General features: G+C 47.5%; 1 protein-coding gene across 12 annotated transcripts in view; it reads left to right on the forward strand.

Moving 5' to 3' along the window:
- MYO9A (myosin IXA) overlaps positions 1-15,316 on the forward strand; it is a 185,416-nt gene that overhangs the window by 157,042 nt on the left and 13,058 nt on the right. For 6 of the 12 annotated variants that reach the window (XM_080395389.1, XM_080395386.1, XM_080395384.1 and 3 more), the window contains 10 exons: positions 394-2,043; positions 3,623-3,704; positions 4,221-4,436; positions 10,295-10,407; positions 10,821-10,978; positions 11,594-11,817; positions 12,270-12,386; positions 13,066-13,254; positions 14,234-14,281; positions 14,971-15,082. In XM_080395389.1, coding sequence (XP_080251515.1) covers positions 394-2,043; positions 3,623-3,704; positions 4,221-4,436; positions 10,295-10,407; positions 10,821-10,978; positions 11,594-11,817; positions 12,270-12,386; positions 13,066-13,254; positions 14,234-14,281; positions 14,971-15,082 — 2,909 coding nt within the window. The remainder of the gene's footprint in view (positions 1-393; positions 2,044-3,622; positions 3,705-4,220; positions 4,437-10,294; positions 10,408-10,820; positions 10,979-11,593; positions 11,818-12,269; positions 12,387-13,065; positions 13,255-14,233; positions 14,282-14,970; positions 15,083-15,316) is intronic. The other 6 variants (XM_080395387.1, XM_080395390.1, XM_080395391.1 and 3 more) reach the window with 5 other exon arrangements.

Consider the following 15,316-nt stretch of genomic DNA (forward strand, 5'->3'; position numbering starts at 1 on the left):
CACAGGGCACGAGCCCCTACTAGCTGTACCAGAGGCAGCCCGGGCAGGATGCTGAAGATGGAGAAGACAAGGGGGTGCCGTGGGTTAAGCTTTTCTGGCTCTGTCAGCTTACAGATGAGCTAGACCAGGGATGGAGGCTGGAGCTGCTGCCATCAGCACGAGAGGACGTTTCAGGTGCGTGGGGGCAGTCCATGAATAGGAGATATAAGAGGAGAAGGCTGAAAGCGAAACATGCACTCCCACTGTCTTGCACCAGATGTGCAAAGTGGGCTGCTTGAGATGCTGACGGTGGCGAGGTGGTGGTGGTGGTGATGAGGTGCCACCAGTGCAGTGAATTGAAGGGACATGAGTGGGCACAGGGCTACAATATGCTGGTTTTCTGCTTTCTTGCAGGTTTAGAGCTTTGAAAGAGCAACAATTAAAAGCGATGCAGCTGGAGAACAGCCTGTCAGTTAGAGAAGAGGATGTACTGGAAGCAGATGATGCTTTGGAAATTAAGGGCTCTGACCCATCTAAGTGGGAGGACGGCTCATTTGAAGAGCGAGTGAGAGCTATAGAGGAACATAAATCACTGATGGAGAATAATCGAGTAAATCACATGGACCCACTGGATACTTCTGCGAATTTATTGTACAAAAGACACGAGAGAGCCAGTAGCCAGAGTGGGATGGACACCGAAGAGGAGGTCGTTGTGAGAGAGAGACCCAAGTCGCTGGAGGATCTTAACCAGAAAAAAGTGGTTCGTGCAAAAAGAGAAAGCCGGAGGATGCGTGAACTGGAACAGGCAAAATTTAGCTTGGAGCTGCTCAAGGTCCGGTCCACTGGTGGGCTGTCGCCTTCAGAAGAGCGGCGGTGGTCCACTGAGCTTGTATCTGAGGCACTTCATTCCCCTCAGGGAACCCCAGAGAGCGAAAGTTCTCAAGGAAGCTTTGAGATGTTAAGCTGTGAAGATACCCCAAGTAATAAACTTGTTCACTTAGTTTTAGATGAGCAAGATGTGCAGTTGTTTTCCACTGACTCTTTGCCCAGCAGTCCCCAGGCTCACCTGCATGAGAAGCCATTCTGTGCAGCAGATGTGAACAGCAATTTACCTGGTTGCAGAAGGATGCCTTCAGACTTGGAGCTCCCTGATAACCTCACTGTCAAAGAGCACATGGTCTGTGACCCCCAGAACATCATATACAAGGTGCATCCAAGAGAAACCTCCATTTCCAGCAACCTACCTACTTTCTATGTTCCACCACAAGACAACGTGAAGGTGAAGCTGATGGAGAATAACCTGAGGAACAAAGCAGTGGAAAGAGAGGAGAGGACAGTTACGTTCTCTGAGGTCAAGAAGGACTCTGAGCCAGACCAGGGCAGAGCCTTGGGAAGGGAGGAAGAAAAGCCCTCTACCAAGAGGGAGGAACGTGGGACAGTGACTGCGACACAGGCCCATTCTCCAGACTCTGTCATCAAGAGACTGGAAAAGCTCAATGTGGAAAAGGAGGAACGACAAAAGCAGCTTCAGCTGCAAAATGAGAGGGAGATGATGGAGCAGATCCGTCAACAGAAGGAAATTCTGGAGAGACAGCGCAAAGCCTTCGAGCAGCAAGGCAGGGTGGAGGCTTTGCAGAAGGCTGAGCAGAGCAGAATGAAGGACCCCTCCCTCAAACCAACCAAAAAACCAGACAGCCGGCCTCAGTCAGTCCTCATCCTGCACCCCCAGAGCAGAGGGGAGCATGGCCCCACCACAGGTGGGACTCCAGCCTCATCAGTGGATATTAAAGGTCTCACCATTGGGACCAGGGGAAGCTCTCCAGCCCACAGTGTCCCCAAAGACAGACCTGTCAGCATGTTCATGGAGCGAAGAGAGGGGCAATCAGGATCAACACTGGAACCCCGGTGCCATTCCAGACCAGCTTTGGACCCCAGGGACTTCCTGGGCAGCCACTTCTCAAGGACAGAGCGCCTCCGGCAACCCCGAATGGCCAACCAGGCCACTGAGGAGATGAGGGCAAGCACTATGTTCTTCACACCAAAAGACAATCCCTTTGGCCTCCAGTGAGTAGAAAAAGATGGTGGGCTTTCTCCACAGGCTTTCTCCATAGGCTTTTTGTTCTGCTAGAACTAGAGCATTTTATACAAATGGTCCAGAATGTTGTTTCTGGAGACTGTACGAAACCCCTAGCTAAATGAAGATGGGTTTCGTGATCTTCTAGCAACCAGTGGGCAGAGATCAGAGGAAAAGGAAAAAGAACTGGAAATACAGTTTCTCGGTCTATGATAGACATTATGTAAGCCAGGGGAAATAATCATGGACATTAACAGGTGAAGTGAGTTAATAGAAAGAGGGTGGACACTGCTTTTGTTTACCCTAGATGAGCAGTGATAGGAGTTTATTCCTCAAGGTAAAAGATGAAGAAAAAATTCTTAGGATTTTGGAATGGTCAGAGTAGAAATGACTAGGTAAGGCAGAAAATTTCAGGATTTTTCTTGTTTACTGTATAGTTAACACAGCCAGCAGAGCCATTCAGACAATCTTACCATTGCAAGTTGAAAAAAAGCAACTAAGAGAGTTTGGAATGCAAACACACTTTTGACAGCATATCACTTGCATGTATAATCACATGTGTAATGGGCTTAGCAGTCATTCAGCTCCGTCACATTGCTTAAATGATGGGCTGCTCCAGCACAGGGTCTAGAGACCACAGCAAGATCTTGGTACAACATTTGATCCCACCCTACCGTGTTGCTTAAGCTGCCTGGGCTAATTTTGGAGATGTTTTGGCCATTTAGCTGAAAAAGGACATAACCCCTGTCCAAATCCTGCTGCGCCCTTTCCAAGGCAAAAGCTACTGGTGAGTGTTTGCTGTTGATAATCCCAGGTACCCCCAAGTGCAGTAGTCTTGTGGTTTGTGTGTTGTGATGGGAGGAGATTCCGATTTAATTTATGCAGGAACTTTAAGTCCTGACACAAGTGATAGGAAAGAGGGGCAGTCAATAAAGGAATAGCCCTTTGCCCCGCCCCGCGCCCCCCCCCCCCAGTAGAGCCAGCGGCATCCCTTGCACGTGGGTACAGTGAGGGTTTTAATCAGAAGCGATGGCAGGAAGAGTTAGCTGAGCAAAAAGCAACTTAAGTGGGTACATTTTTTTAATGCTGTGTTAGGTGGAAAGTGAGGATGCTTTCCTACTGAACCAATTCATATGAAAATCTGGAAGAGATCCTGGAGGATTGGTCTGGAAGTAGGTATTTGAGAATAGTCTTCCCCAAAAAAAATTTTCCATTTCTTTTCCTGGTTCATGCACGGAACAAGCAACAGGAAAAAAATATATTAAGATTTTCTGTATTGTACTACTTACTCTGCAACAGAACAATCACATTCAGGAACCCAGAAGTGAAAAGGTACCATCTGTAACCACCTTGATGGGTAGAGTTGGCAGGCAGAACTTTGTATCTTCTTATCCTTTGGTATTAACTCAGATCCTGAAGAATTCAAAGCAATTCCAAAACCCCATGACCTCAAACTTGCAATTTTGTTGATTGCTCGGGCTCTGCACTTGTACGCTCCTGCAAACTGGGCTGGCATGGTGGAAAGGCTTTTAGGAGAAGACGAAACATCTGTGTTCTGTTGTGTTTCAGCAGAGAAGCAAATCATCAAAGCCTTTCCAAGGGTGAGCTAGCTAAGAAGCCATTTAAGATGCCGGGGTCTGGCAGAGGAGAGGTAAGTTGTGGGTTGCTTATTTTCTCTTTTAATTGAACAGGAGGGGAAAAAAACCACCTTATTTTGCCAGTTTTCCCAAAAAAGCTTCAAAGAAGGGAACTGTAAAGCACAAGAGCTACTAGACATAGAGAAGGGGGATGTCACGGTACAGCAACCTTCACACCTTCTCTTAAAAATAGAAAGCCCCTGTAACACTATTTCATAGCAGCTCTGGAGAAGAAGGATCTTTTGGTCCTGATGGCAAACACTGTCCAACACAGTCTTGTCTTGGTTCGGTTTAATGTACGTTTGAGTAACATCCATAGCTGTCCATTTTCACTGTGCTGTCTTGATTTTTGTTTTTCCTGGTCCTTTTTCTTTTTGCACTAGATATAATATTGTGTGCCCTCCATGGGTTGCAGTGCCACCCAGAGATTTCTTAAGGCTGTACTTGAGCTACTCTGTGACACAAAGTGTCGGTAGAATCCCTTTTTATTTTAAAAACCTTTTGTTTGTTTGTTTTATCATTTGGTCAAGCAGGTTCCCAGACCGACCCATAAAAAGAAAGCCCGCATGGCGCGGACGCGCTCCGATTTCTTGACTAGAGGTACTTTTGCTGATGGGGAGGGGGATACGGAGGAAGATGATTACGATGGCCATTTTGAGTTCCTTCTCTCCTCTGACCAACCTCCTCATCCCGAGGTGGTGCCTGCAGCCCGGCTGGGGCAGGCCTGTTACAGTGACTCCGAAATGGTAATTTTTTCCAGCGTGGTGGGGGAAATAGGGGAGCGAGTGGAGCTGCGGGAGCCTTTCTTTGCTAACCTTAGCTGCACTGATCCCTCCACTGCTTCTTCTCCCACTTCCAAGGATGCTGTAGATGGGTAAACTTGGCAAACAGCAGAAATGGATGCGAAATGGGAAAATCATTTCTATTTCTTGACTGTGGGGAAATTTTCTGTCTTGATTTGATATCAGCTACAGTTTGAATACCTTACTGGGAGCATTGCAACTTGTATTGCACAGCTACCTTTTTTTTTTGTTTTTTAACCGCAATAGCAAAGTCCACCTAGGATATTTTGGCTCTAAAAATGATCTATACACACCCATAGAAAAGCAACAGACAACCAAGAAAATTATATAAATCTTGCACCTCCTATTGCTTCTGATTTTGTATCCTTAGCCACAGCATCCGATGATTATTCAGTCCTCAGTTATCGGAGCAATGCTGGCAGGCAGTGTCTTAGAGAAAGCAAAAACATGTAAATTGGGCAATGAAAGTATTGTGAGAGTGAAATAGTGGGTTTATAAAAAAAGAAGAAAACAACAACAAAAAAACAACCTTAGTGGCTTTTTCAAGCACATTAACTGGTGTCCCTTGGCAGGTCCACGGGCTGCTGCACCGTGCTACGTGAGCCTGCAGAGCATTTGCATCTCAGGCTTAATCTCCTGCCTGAATAGGCTGCTTTCAGAAAATCACAAACAGAGACGTTTCAGGAGTGGAAGAGGCCAGCTTCCAACCCACGCTTTTTTTTTTTTTTTTTTTTTCCCCTGGGGTGGTGGAGATGTTCCCATAAAGTGTGGATAAACACCAAGAATTGTCATTGTCTTCTGCCGTAAGAGGTCAGGTGGAGCGCTGAGTAGAGCTGCCTTGGTCCTCTGCTTCAGCTATGGTGCTGGATGTGAAGCTGAGTAGAAAACCAAAGAAAAGCATGAAAACCACAGTGATTTATTTTGCGCTACAGTGTTGCTGTGGGTCCAGCTAACATCTTGTGCAATCCTAAAATCTGCTTTTCCAAGAAAGGCAGATGGCCAAGGAGGCCTTTTCATGACTTCTGTTAGAAGCTTTTATTATAAAGGATAAATTTTTCCTAGGATAATTTCCTCACTGGAAGAAGGCAGAGATCTACAAATTCCATGAATTTTTAAGGTTGTTCTTGATAAATTTCCAGGAGTTTTGAGCCAGAAATACTCAAAAGCTCATTGAAAGACATGGCTGTATGAACTGAGATTGCTTGGCTGCATCTTCATGTATCTCCCTGCTTGTAGATCAGGAAAGGGAGAATTTTGTGTAAAATGTAGTATTTTATATAGCCTGGCAAAAGCCGTGGGCAAGGGGCTGTGCCATACCTGGAGTGCCATGCTGTGTTCCTGGAGGCCACCCTCTTGCAAGGCATTAGGAAGTTTTTAGCCATAGAAAACTTTCCTGCTGGGATGTGGAAGGTGCTGGGCTGGTGCTTGGCAAGCTCCATCCTTGGGAGAGCTCTGGTAAATTCCACTCTTTGGAAATGCTCCTTGGGACTCTGCTCACCTGGTTTAACAGCTCTCACTGCATGCCAGTAGTAGTAGGCGCCAGCTGTGTCATCTCTCCTTTGTCCCTCTTCTCCTCTGCTCTCTATCACTAGCTCTAACTGGTGGTCAGTGCTGTCATCCCTTGTGTGGTTGAATTCTGCTTTCTAGAAAACGCTCCCCATGAAGTCGTGTGCTCAGTGATACCCTCCATCTGTATGTCTTGATGTGTACAGTGTTTCCATCTGTATTCTGTATTGCAGGTTTGGGACCAGCCCTTTGGCTTGTGCCTTTTCTGGGCCAGGATAATCACAAGTAGCAAAATTTAGGGAATGTTTATTCGTATTTATTAGCAGAGCCTGGTGAGGTGTTTTAGATGGTGGAGCATCCTGTGGTAGAGCAATGTCAGTGCATATTGGTTTGGGTACAAACCGATGTAGGTTGATGTCTATGTAGACGCATTCGTTGTGTCTTGTGATGCTCATATGAAGATGGGTCAGGCAGCCACCATGTGCGGGCTGGTTTCCATGCTAGTGAATAGCTTATTCATACAGCTCCTGCCCTCAGCTACGACTTTGCAAAAAAGCCTCTTTTAATGTGCTGCTCAGCAGCCAAGGGCTGCTGGATAGACAAAAGAGAGACCATGTGCAACCTTGTGAAGTCGAGCATGTGATGGCTTACCAGCTGCACTGGCAGGAACCTGCCTGTTTTGCCCTTTGGGTTCTTGACCATCAAGTCAATGATCGTGTATCACCAGCTGGTAAGCAGAGCTCCTCCAGAAACCAATGCTTCTGACCTAAGTCTGCAGTATCCCAGAGCAGCAAAGACCAAAGGCATCTTCAGCCAGAGCTGAAGCCCAAGGCTCACCAGTGTGTAAGGTGCCAGCCCCAGTTGTGGTTTACTCCAAGGTGCCTTTAAGGCTAAAGGGCTTCCTGACAGGACCAAGCCCTCGGTGTTTTGGCTAGTGAATAGCCGAGGATTAACCTAACTTGTGGTAAGGCAAGTACAAGTGGGAGGAGTAGCACTCAGCTGTGGTCAGCACATGTTAATACTGCTCCTGTTTTGCACCTAAGCTTGAAGAGCTTTTCTGTGGCAGATAAATGGAAAGCCTTGGTTAGGGAAACCACACCAGAAATACCTTCTGAATACATCCTCCTTCGGCAGAGGCTCTTAGAGAGAGGGACCTGGATAACAAAGCAGTAATTTTGCTCCAGCCTCCATACTAAAGCTGCAAATTGACAAGCATCAGTCCAAGTATCTGTCGCCAGCAGATCCCAAGCATGCCTGAAGGCCAACACTGAAAGAAGATCTCGTCCTAAGCCCTTCAGAGGGGGCACTGCGCTTTGGGAAGCTCTTCAACGCAGCACGTAGCACTGCTGCCTGCTGGGACAAGTCGCTTGGCCATGGTTACATGTGGGGCTTGTGGGGGCAGGGGTAAGATACAGGTTGCTCTTTCAGAGGAAAAATATTTAGTCCCCTCTTCAGGGGGGGACCAGGGGACAACTCCAGGCCCGCAGCTATTGGCATTTGCCCACATGTGATGCTTTGTGGTGTTCCCTGCCCAGGGATTTTCTTATTTTGACATCTGAGAAGGTCTCCCACCCAGACAAGGACCTTTCTCTTAAGAGCTTTTGAGGGGAGTCCCTTAAACAGAAGGATCTTGTGCCAAAAATGCCTTTTAATCCTTACTTCAAAAAGCTGGAGAGGTTGCTGTGGTAGCAGAGGAAACGCTGAACAACAGTAGATCAAGAATTGGGGCAGAGCAAAGAGGTGGTGATAGTAGTGGTAAAAAATCCTTCTTCCAATTTTTTGTAAAAAGGTCATTACAGAAGATTTTGATGCAGTCTTCTGCATGAGCCAGGTGTTTCACTTGCTTTGCTCTACTCCAAAATCTGTATGCTAGATCTGCTTGAAGAGTAGATATATTTTTTTTTTTTCAAAAAAAGTATATGTGGTGTCCTATAGAGCAACCTCTGCATACTCCAGGGATCCCCTTAGCCTGCCTGGCATGGTCAGCAAATACCAGTCTGCTTTAAATGGCTTTGAAACAGAAAAAGGAGTATATTCCCCCACAAAATACTTTAAAAAAACAAAACAAAACAAAAAAACGGAACAAAGCACTGAAAGTAATTAAAAGGTTGAAATTACTCAAGAACAAAACTATCATGAGGGTAGGGTGACTATTTTAATAAGTAATCTTTAAAAGTAGTAAGTTTGGGCTGCACGGAAATCATTTTTATGGGTTTTGAGGTGTTTTTTTCCCAATGTCCATGCACAATTTATGTGTGATCATCACCTCAGTGTAAGAGTGACAGGATCAAGAAGCCCTTTGATGGTTTTAGGCAGTTTCTTTCTTTCCCAGTGGCAATTTTGCCTTATGTGCTGCCCTCTCATGGCTGGTGGAGAGCTTAGTCCAGGCTTGAAAAATAAAACGCTGAAGACAAGTAAATGTCATAAATATGACTCCTCTGCAGCCCGTATTTTTTATATTTTATTTGAAATATTTTTAATAGAAGAAAAAATATGCTTAAAACGACAGCGCATTCAGCAGAGACACGGAGGTGATGGGAAAGCCACAGGAGAGATTTGACCGTCATCTCCCAAATCCTTTCCTACAACCTGGTTCCCGGCTTTCCTCATGCTGAAAATCTCCTGCAGGAGTCCAACCTCAAAACCACAGCTGCAACTGGAAAAAAAAACCAAAAATTGCTGTTTTTTTTAAATACAACAAGACTGTTTCTGGGCTATTTCATGGAATCCCAATAGGCTGAATTATTCCAAATTCACTTCACCCTTAAAATGATCCCAGGGCATTTTAAGTGGTGGCAGAAGCGGAGATCCTTTGCATTAGAGCTGCAAAATCTTATTTCTGAAGGTTTCATTTTGACATGACCTTGGCGCAAAGACTTTGGTCGTCTTCTCTGTAAAGTCCTCAACACGAGCGGGAGGAGGAAGCTCTGCTGGGACCAGTCCCTGTGGCTGCAGGTCCCTTTGACGCCTGGAGCACGTGGCTCGCTCGCCCGTGGCTAACGTGGCTCCTAACGTGAGCAGGCCCGTCACCAGGCCGGGGGCCGGCTGGGCCCTGGGCGCTGTGGGGTGACGCTACATCCCGCTGGCACCAGGCACACGTGCTGCTCCCCAGGGCTGTCTGTATCGAGGATCTGGGCAAGGGGTTGGGTGCCCCTTTGGTCAGGTCACCGACAACACCCAGCTGGGGGGCTGATCTGCCCAGGGGCAGGGGGCTCTGCAGGGGGGCGCTGGGCAGGCCAGGCCCCAGGGCCGAGGCCGCTGTCTGAGGGTCCCCGGGGCTCCGTGCCAGGCCCTGCCCGCAGGTCACACCAGCCCCAGGCAGCTGCGGGCCAGGGCACGGGGCTGGGGAGCTGCCAGGGGGAAAGGGCCCAGGGGGGCGGTGGGGCACGAGCCCCCAGTGTGCCCAGGTGGCCAAGGCGGCCAGCAGCACCCTGGCTTGTGTCCAAGCCAGCGTGGCCAGCAGGGCCAGGCAGGGATCGTCCCCCCATACTGGGCGCTGGTGGGGCCGCATCTGGAATCCTGGGTTCAGCTTTGGGCCCCTCACTGCAGGAGGGACATGGAGGGGCTGGAGCGTGTCCAGGGACGGGCAGGGGGGCTGGGGCACCAGTCTGATGGGGGAGCTGGGGGGGGTCAGCCTGGAGAGGAGGATGGCTCAGGGGGGACTTTATTGTTCTTTACAACTGCCTGAAAGGAGGGTGTAGGGGAGGTGGGTGTCAGCCTCTGCTCCCAAGTAAGAAGCAACAGGACGAGAAGAAATGGCCTCAAGTCGCACCAGGATTTAGATTGGATCTTGGGAAAAACTTCTTCACTGAAAGGATTGTCAAGCACTGGAACAGCCCGCCCAGGGAGGGGGGCTAGCATCACCATCCCTGGAAGTGTTTAAGAACCATGCAGCAGTGGTGCTCAGGGACATGGTTTAGCAATGGGCTTGGCAGCGCTGGGTTAGTGGTTGGGCTTGATGATCTCAGAGGTCTTCTCCAACCTAAATGGTTCTATGAGGACCTGTGATTTAGTGCACACTGATTTTCATCGTTGGTTGCTCAAGGAGAAAGGAGCTTGGACCACGATTGTAGATCGTAGAGCTAGAGCAAGGAAAATGCCTTTCTTTTTTAGGACTTCTAAAATATTTCTCAAGTTGTAGCTACTCATCAGAACTGTAGGTTTTCACCTGTAGGCAGATAGAAATAAAAAAGTCACAGATTAAATATGTAATTGTTTGCTAGGAAAAAAAATAATCAGCTGGCATCCCAAGAGCTGTCTCATTTTTAAACACTTCATGCTTGGAATCATTACAGACGGTGCAGCGATTTGCCTCTGGAGATGGCCAAACAAAACTGCACAAAACGATGTCTCAGGGGGAGATTGGGAAGCTGGCAGCTGCGCAGAAGAGCCTGGCTCCAGATGGGAGGTAGGAAACATGGCTGAAGATGAGAAGTCCCTCCTGTGTCCTTACACTCCATCACCTTGCTGAACCACCCCAGCTCCTTTGGAGCTACACCGGGCAAATCCAGCCCACAGGTTACTTGTCCCGGCTTTCCTACATGACTGCACATGCCCAGTTAGAAGAGGTGTCCTGCTCACATCCCGATAAAGTTTTGACGACATGGGCTAGATGTCCCATCCCACACCGCCCAATTGCATGTGTGAAAACTTGAGTTTCTCGCCTTTCCTGAGGACAAGTAACCTGGTTTCCCCAGTAGAAGTTGTGTGGCTTTAACTCCTCCTCAAACACCACTGAAGGTCCAGGAGATTCAGGGTAGTTTTGGGTAGAAGGACTTTTTCCTAGTTAAGACGGTTCCTCTTTCCCCAACTTATTTTCAGGCCTCAGCGAGCCAAGATGAGGTTCTGGGTAAAGGGAAAGCAGGGGGAGAAGAAGACCCCACGGGAGAAGCTTGCTACCCAGTCTGAGCTGCTGGAGCTGTACGCAGAGCAGGAAGCCCCCAGCAGGGAGGTGATTCCTGGCTTGCAACTTGGTGAAGGTAAGTGGTGGGGTGACAGTGCTGGTATAAGGAACAGAGAAATTGTGTTCACCCTTATGGCAGAGGGAAAAGCAAGTGCAAATCTGGCTTTATGCTCCAACCAAGCGTAGCCCAATATATAAGGGCTTGGGTAAAGATACAGAACTGAGGAAGGTCAGCTTATCTATAGGGTGATATATATATATAGGTATCTGTATATAGGTCTCTGTAAGTGACAGTATCGTGTATAATGGTGGGGTCCAATTGAGGCTGCTGTGGGAAAACAGTTTGGGAACCTGGACATACCAAATGTCCACGCTGGTTCGCATCTCTTGATTTCATGGGCAGCCTCAACACAAAATAGTAGTAAGTAGGTTAGAGAGTGGGATCCAAAACAGGCCTGGAGGAATTCAGTGTTGCTAATCCTCCCGGCAGCCATTTGGACATGAGCAGATGTTTCCCCTCTTGACAGAGGAAATAACCGAAGGAGAAATGACATTTAATCTTCGCATGAGTACCACACAGTGCTTTTCTCCTCTGCAGATTTATTCTGATGCCCATCTCCCTGTTTTAGTGGCAGAACTATTTTTCATCTGCTCTTCAATCTCTTTCCCCCTTTTTAATTATCACCCGCAGAATTGGGTCCTCACCACCTGACCCCCCCACGGAGTCCTGAGCTGTCTGGTATCTACCGCCGGGAATTTAAGGAGAACAAGGAGCCCTCTCCCAAAGTGAAACGCAAGCGCAGTGTCAAGATCAGCAGTGTGGCTCTGGAGCCTGTGCAATGGCAGAACGACTCACTGCAGATCATAACAAGCGCTAGCGATTTGAAGAGCATGGATGAGTTCCTCCTGAAAAAGGTAACTCCTATCCTCACTGCTCCACTAAATCATCAGAGAGCCCAAAGAGCAGACAGAAGCAGCAAAGCCAAAATTGTCCTGAGGGCAGCAGTAGCAGTACTAATAATTCATCTAAGGGGGCACAGCATGCACCAGGGCAGGCTTAGGAGAAAAGGTGGGCACGCTGTGCATGCACTGTGTGGTCATTCTGCATGAGCACAGCAGCTTCAGAGCTTCCATTGCTTTGAGCTGCCCCTGGTGGCATCAGAAGTGGGTGACCTGGGAGAGCAGGAGTTGAAGGCTGCAGGGAAATGCTCGTGTTTCTAGTTTACACACAGGAGAAACCATCTTGTAATCATTATTAACATCATCTGCCCATGGTGGAGCAGCTGCTCGTTAGGGCTGCTTCATCTCACATGGTGCTCTGCCACAGCAAAAGTGGCATGGGTGCATAAACTCCTTTGGTTTTCCAGATGAACGAACTGGATAATGAGGACAGCAAGAAAGACACGCTGGTGGATGTTGTGTTCAAGAAAGCGCTGAAGGAATTCCGGCAAAATATCTTCAGCTTTTACTCCTCGGCATTGGCGGTAAGTGATCAGATGATGGCTGAGAACTTCCACCTCCAGGAGAAATGAGATGCTCTGGGTCCTCCTGGTGGTGGAGATGTTGCCAAGCCTTCCATTCCTGGTCTGCTCATCCAAAGGATGGATGCTCTTCCTTTGTATTCAGTCCCATGAGCTGTAAATTTGGAATAACTCTTCCTCGTTAGCCAGCTCTCAATATACGTTGAGTGGAGATTTCTGATCTCCTGTTACAGCTTGCTCCCAGCCAAGTGGGAGATGACAGTACATCAGCAAACCCCTATTTGCCAGACCAGGTGGCTTTGTGTTACATTTGCAATGGTGGAGACATCTGAGCCACCTGAAGCTCTGCTTTTCTGCTGCTTGGGAATCTGAGCAATGATTACTATGGCTTGTGATCACGATGATCAAAAAAAGTTATTTTATTGCCCAGAATGTACAAAAAGTTCCCTCAAAAACTTGAGCTGATGCTTAACATCCTCCTGCTCTGCGCACTGAGAAGCCACCCTGCCAAAGGTCATGAAACAAGTCTCTACTAGATGATCCTTTTTTCCTTCTTTTAATCATACTTGGACTTTCCCCGAGCAGTTGGAAGCCGGTCAGGCTGAAATAGTTGTCTGGAGCAGAAGAGGCAGTCTGGGGTGTATAAAAATCACTTTTCTTTTTGCTTCTGTTTCCTTAAAAGATGGATGATGGGAAAAGCATCCGCTATAAGGACCTTTACGCCTTATTCGAGCAGATTCTGGAGAAGACCATGAGACTTGAGCAGAGGGACTGGAGTGAGTCTCCAGTTAAAGTCTGGGTCAACACCTTCAAAGTCTTCCTGGATGAATATATGATAGAGTACAAACCCCTGGACTACACAGCAGTGAAGGTAGTTGGCACTTTTCTTAAGCCCTTTGAAGATTTGGGAACTGTCTTTCTGTGGAGTCGTGCTCTCTGTAGGCACATGGGAACCTCTGTGGTCTTCTCTGCTTTAAGCTGAGGTGGACGTCAGGTGGCACACAGGCGTGATTCATTGAGTGCATTTTACTGGGCTTGCAAAGCCCAGTTCACACCTGGGCTGAGCTGGGCCTTGGCCAATGCCAATGTGTAAACATTGTCCCCAGGGCAAAGCTGCAACCACATGCAGGTGGTTGGAAAGGTAGCTCCTGGTGCTGCTTTTTTAGTGTTGTGGGGGTTGGGGTTTTTGAGGGAAAATGGAATAGATGCAAGCTTTGAGGGGAAGCAGAAGAGATACAAGCTTTCCTTGTCTCTTGACTGCATACTTCACTATCAGTTGAGGTGCAGGAGAAGGGGACATGGGCAGTGGCTGTCCTTGGGGTCCAGGTGTGGTTTTTCAGTTGCAGTGTCCCTTTCACAGACATGATTTCCTCGCTTTCTGCTCCATATTATCTGCAAGGACAACCACAGGGTCTCAGGCTGGGCTTGGGAGATGGTGTTTATTGTACAAATGTCCCATCTTTAGGCTCTTCTGCTCCGAGTCTTCCCCAGGCTCGTCTCCAGGATGGTTTTCTTTGAAGCAGGCTGAGCATCGGCTCCAGCTGCAGTGGTGTGCCACATTTTTCTTGGGTGTCTTGCATGAGATAGGAGAGCTTTTGGTCACTGATGCTGGACTTGGAGCTAGAGCAGCAGCTAGTCTCAGCTCTGAGGTGAAGATCTGGACAGTTGTCCAGAGAATTTCTGAAAATGGGGTGATCTGTAGGAGAGTCTTCTAGAGTGACTCTCCTGGGGCTGCAGGTGTACTGGAGGACTGGGCTGGAAAGCAGTGGGCAACGTTAGATACGAGCCCTCTGTACGCTTTACCTGGGGAAATTGCCTGTAAATATGCTTAAATCTCTTTCTAATACCAGGTGCCAAAAACAGAACGAAAAAAGAGAAGAAAAAAGGAAGCAGATGTGGTGAGTTGAGCACTCTGTGCCTGTGCATTAGAAAACTAATGTCCTTGTGGCCACAATGACACGTGATACAGACCTGCTCATGGTGCATCCTGTGTGGAGATCTGAACATTGATGAATACACAGCCATGAAAGGACGTGCTAGAAAGATGGATGAGGTGGATTGGGTTTGCTTGGTCAAAGATCATTGTAGGTTGTTCTCTGAAAACACATCCTACATCAGTCAAGACTGTAAATGTAATGTCAAGCCTTATTATAGAGGAACTCAAGAGTGAAACGAAGTGTTCTTCTGGGTTTCTGCATAAACTTACAGTGTGTGTTTTACATCTCAAATATCAGAGATGTAGGAGATTACATCTCCTTTTTTCCTAAAGGATATGATAATACTATGAAGGATGCAGGTGCAGAGCAAAAAGGGGCCATGGATGCACAGATCTTCTTAACATGGAGAAGTTGACCAGTCAACCTCAGTCAAACAGTTTCTAACCTGCCTGCATGATGGTTTGGTTCCCATACAGGCTCGTTGTCTGTTTGGGTTGCGTATGAGGTTATTGGGCTGAAAAGGAAACAAAAATAGCAAATAAAAGCAAGTAACAGTTAGAAGTTGGAGTCTGACAGTGTTCATCTTCCTGTTTTGCAGCAGACTAAGCACTCATCTCCTTTTTCTTACCACCCAACCTTTATCATCGCAGGTGGAAGAGCACAACGGTCACATTTTTAAGGCGACCCAGTACAGCATCCCCACCTATTGTGAATATTGTTCCTCCTTGATCTGGATAATGGACAGGGCTTCTGTTTGTAAATGTAAGCATGCTCTCTTTGGTCTTTTTTCATGTGCTTGTATCACAGTGATGAAGTTTTGGATTTTGAAAGGGTTTTGCTCTCAAATAATTTGGAGGTTTTCACATTAGAAGAGTTGTTGGGACAGATCTGAAGGGTTTCTGAAGCCAACTCGTAAGTCCATCGCAGCAGTCCTTCCAGTCCTCATGGTACAGTTAGTTTTATGCATGGGAGCTTTTTATTACATCTCTTATCCCA

The sequence above is a fragment of the Falco punctatus genome (genome assembly GCF_963210335.1).
Source record: "Falco punctatus genome assembly, chromosome: 7".
In the NCBI taxonomy this organism is placed as follows: domain Eukaryota; kingdom Metazoa; phylum Chordata; class Aves; order Falconiformes; family Falconidae; genus Falco; species Falco punctatus.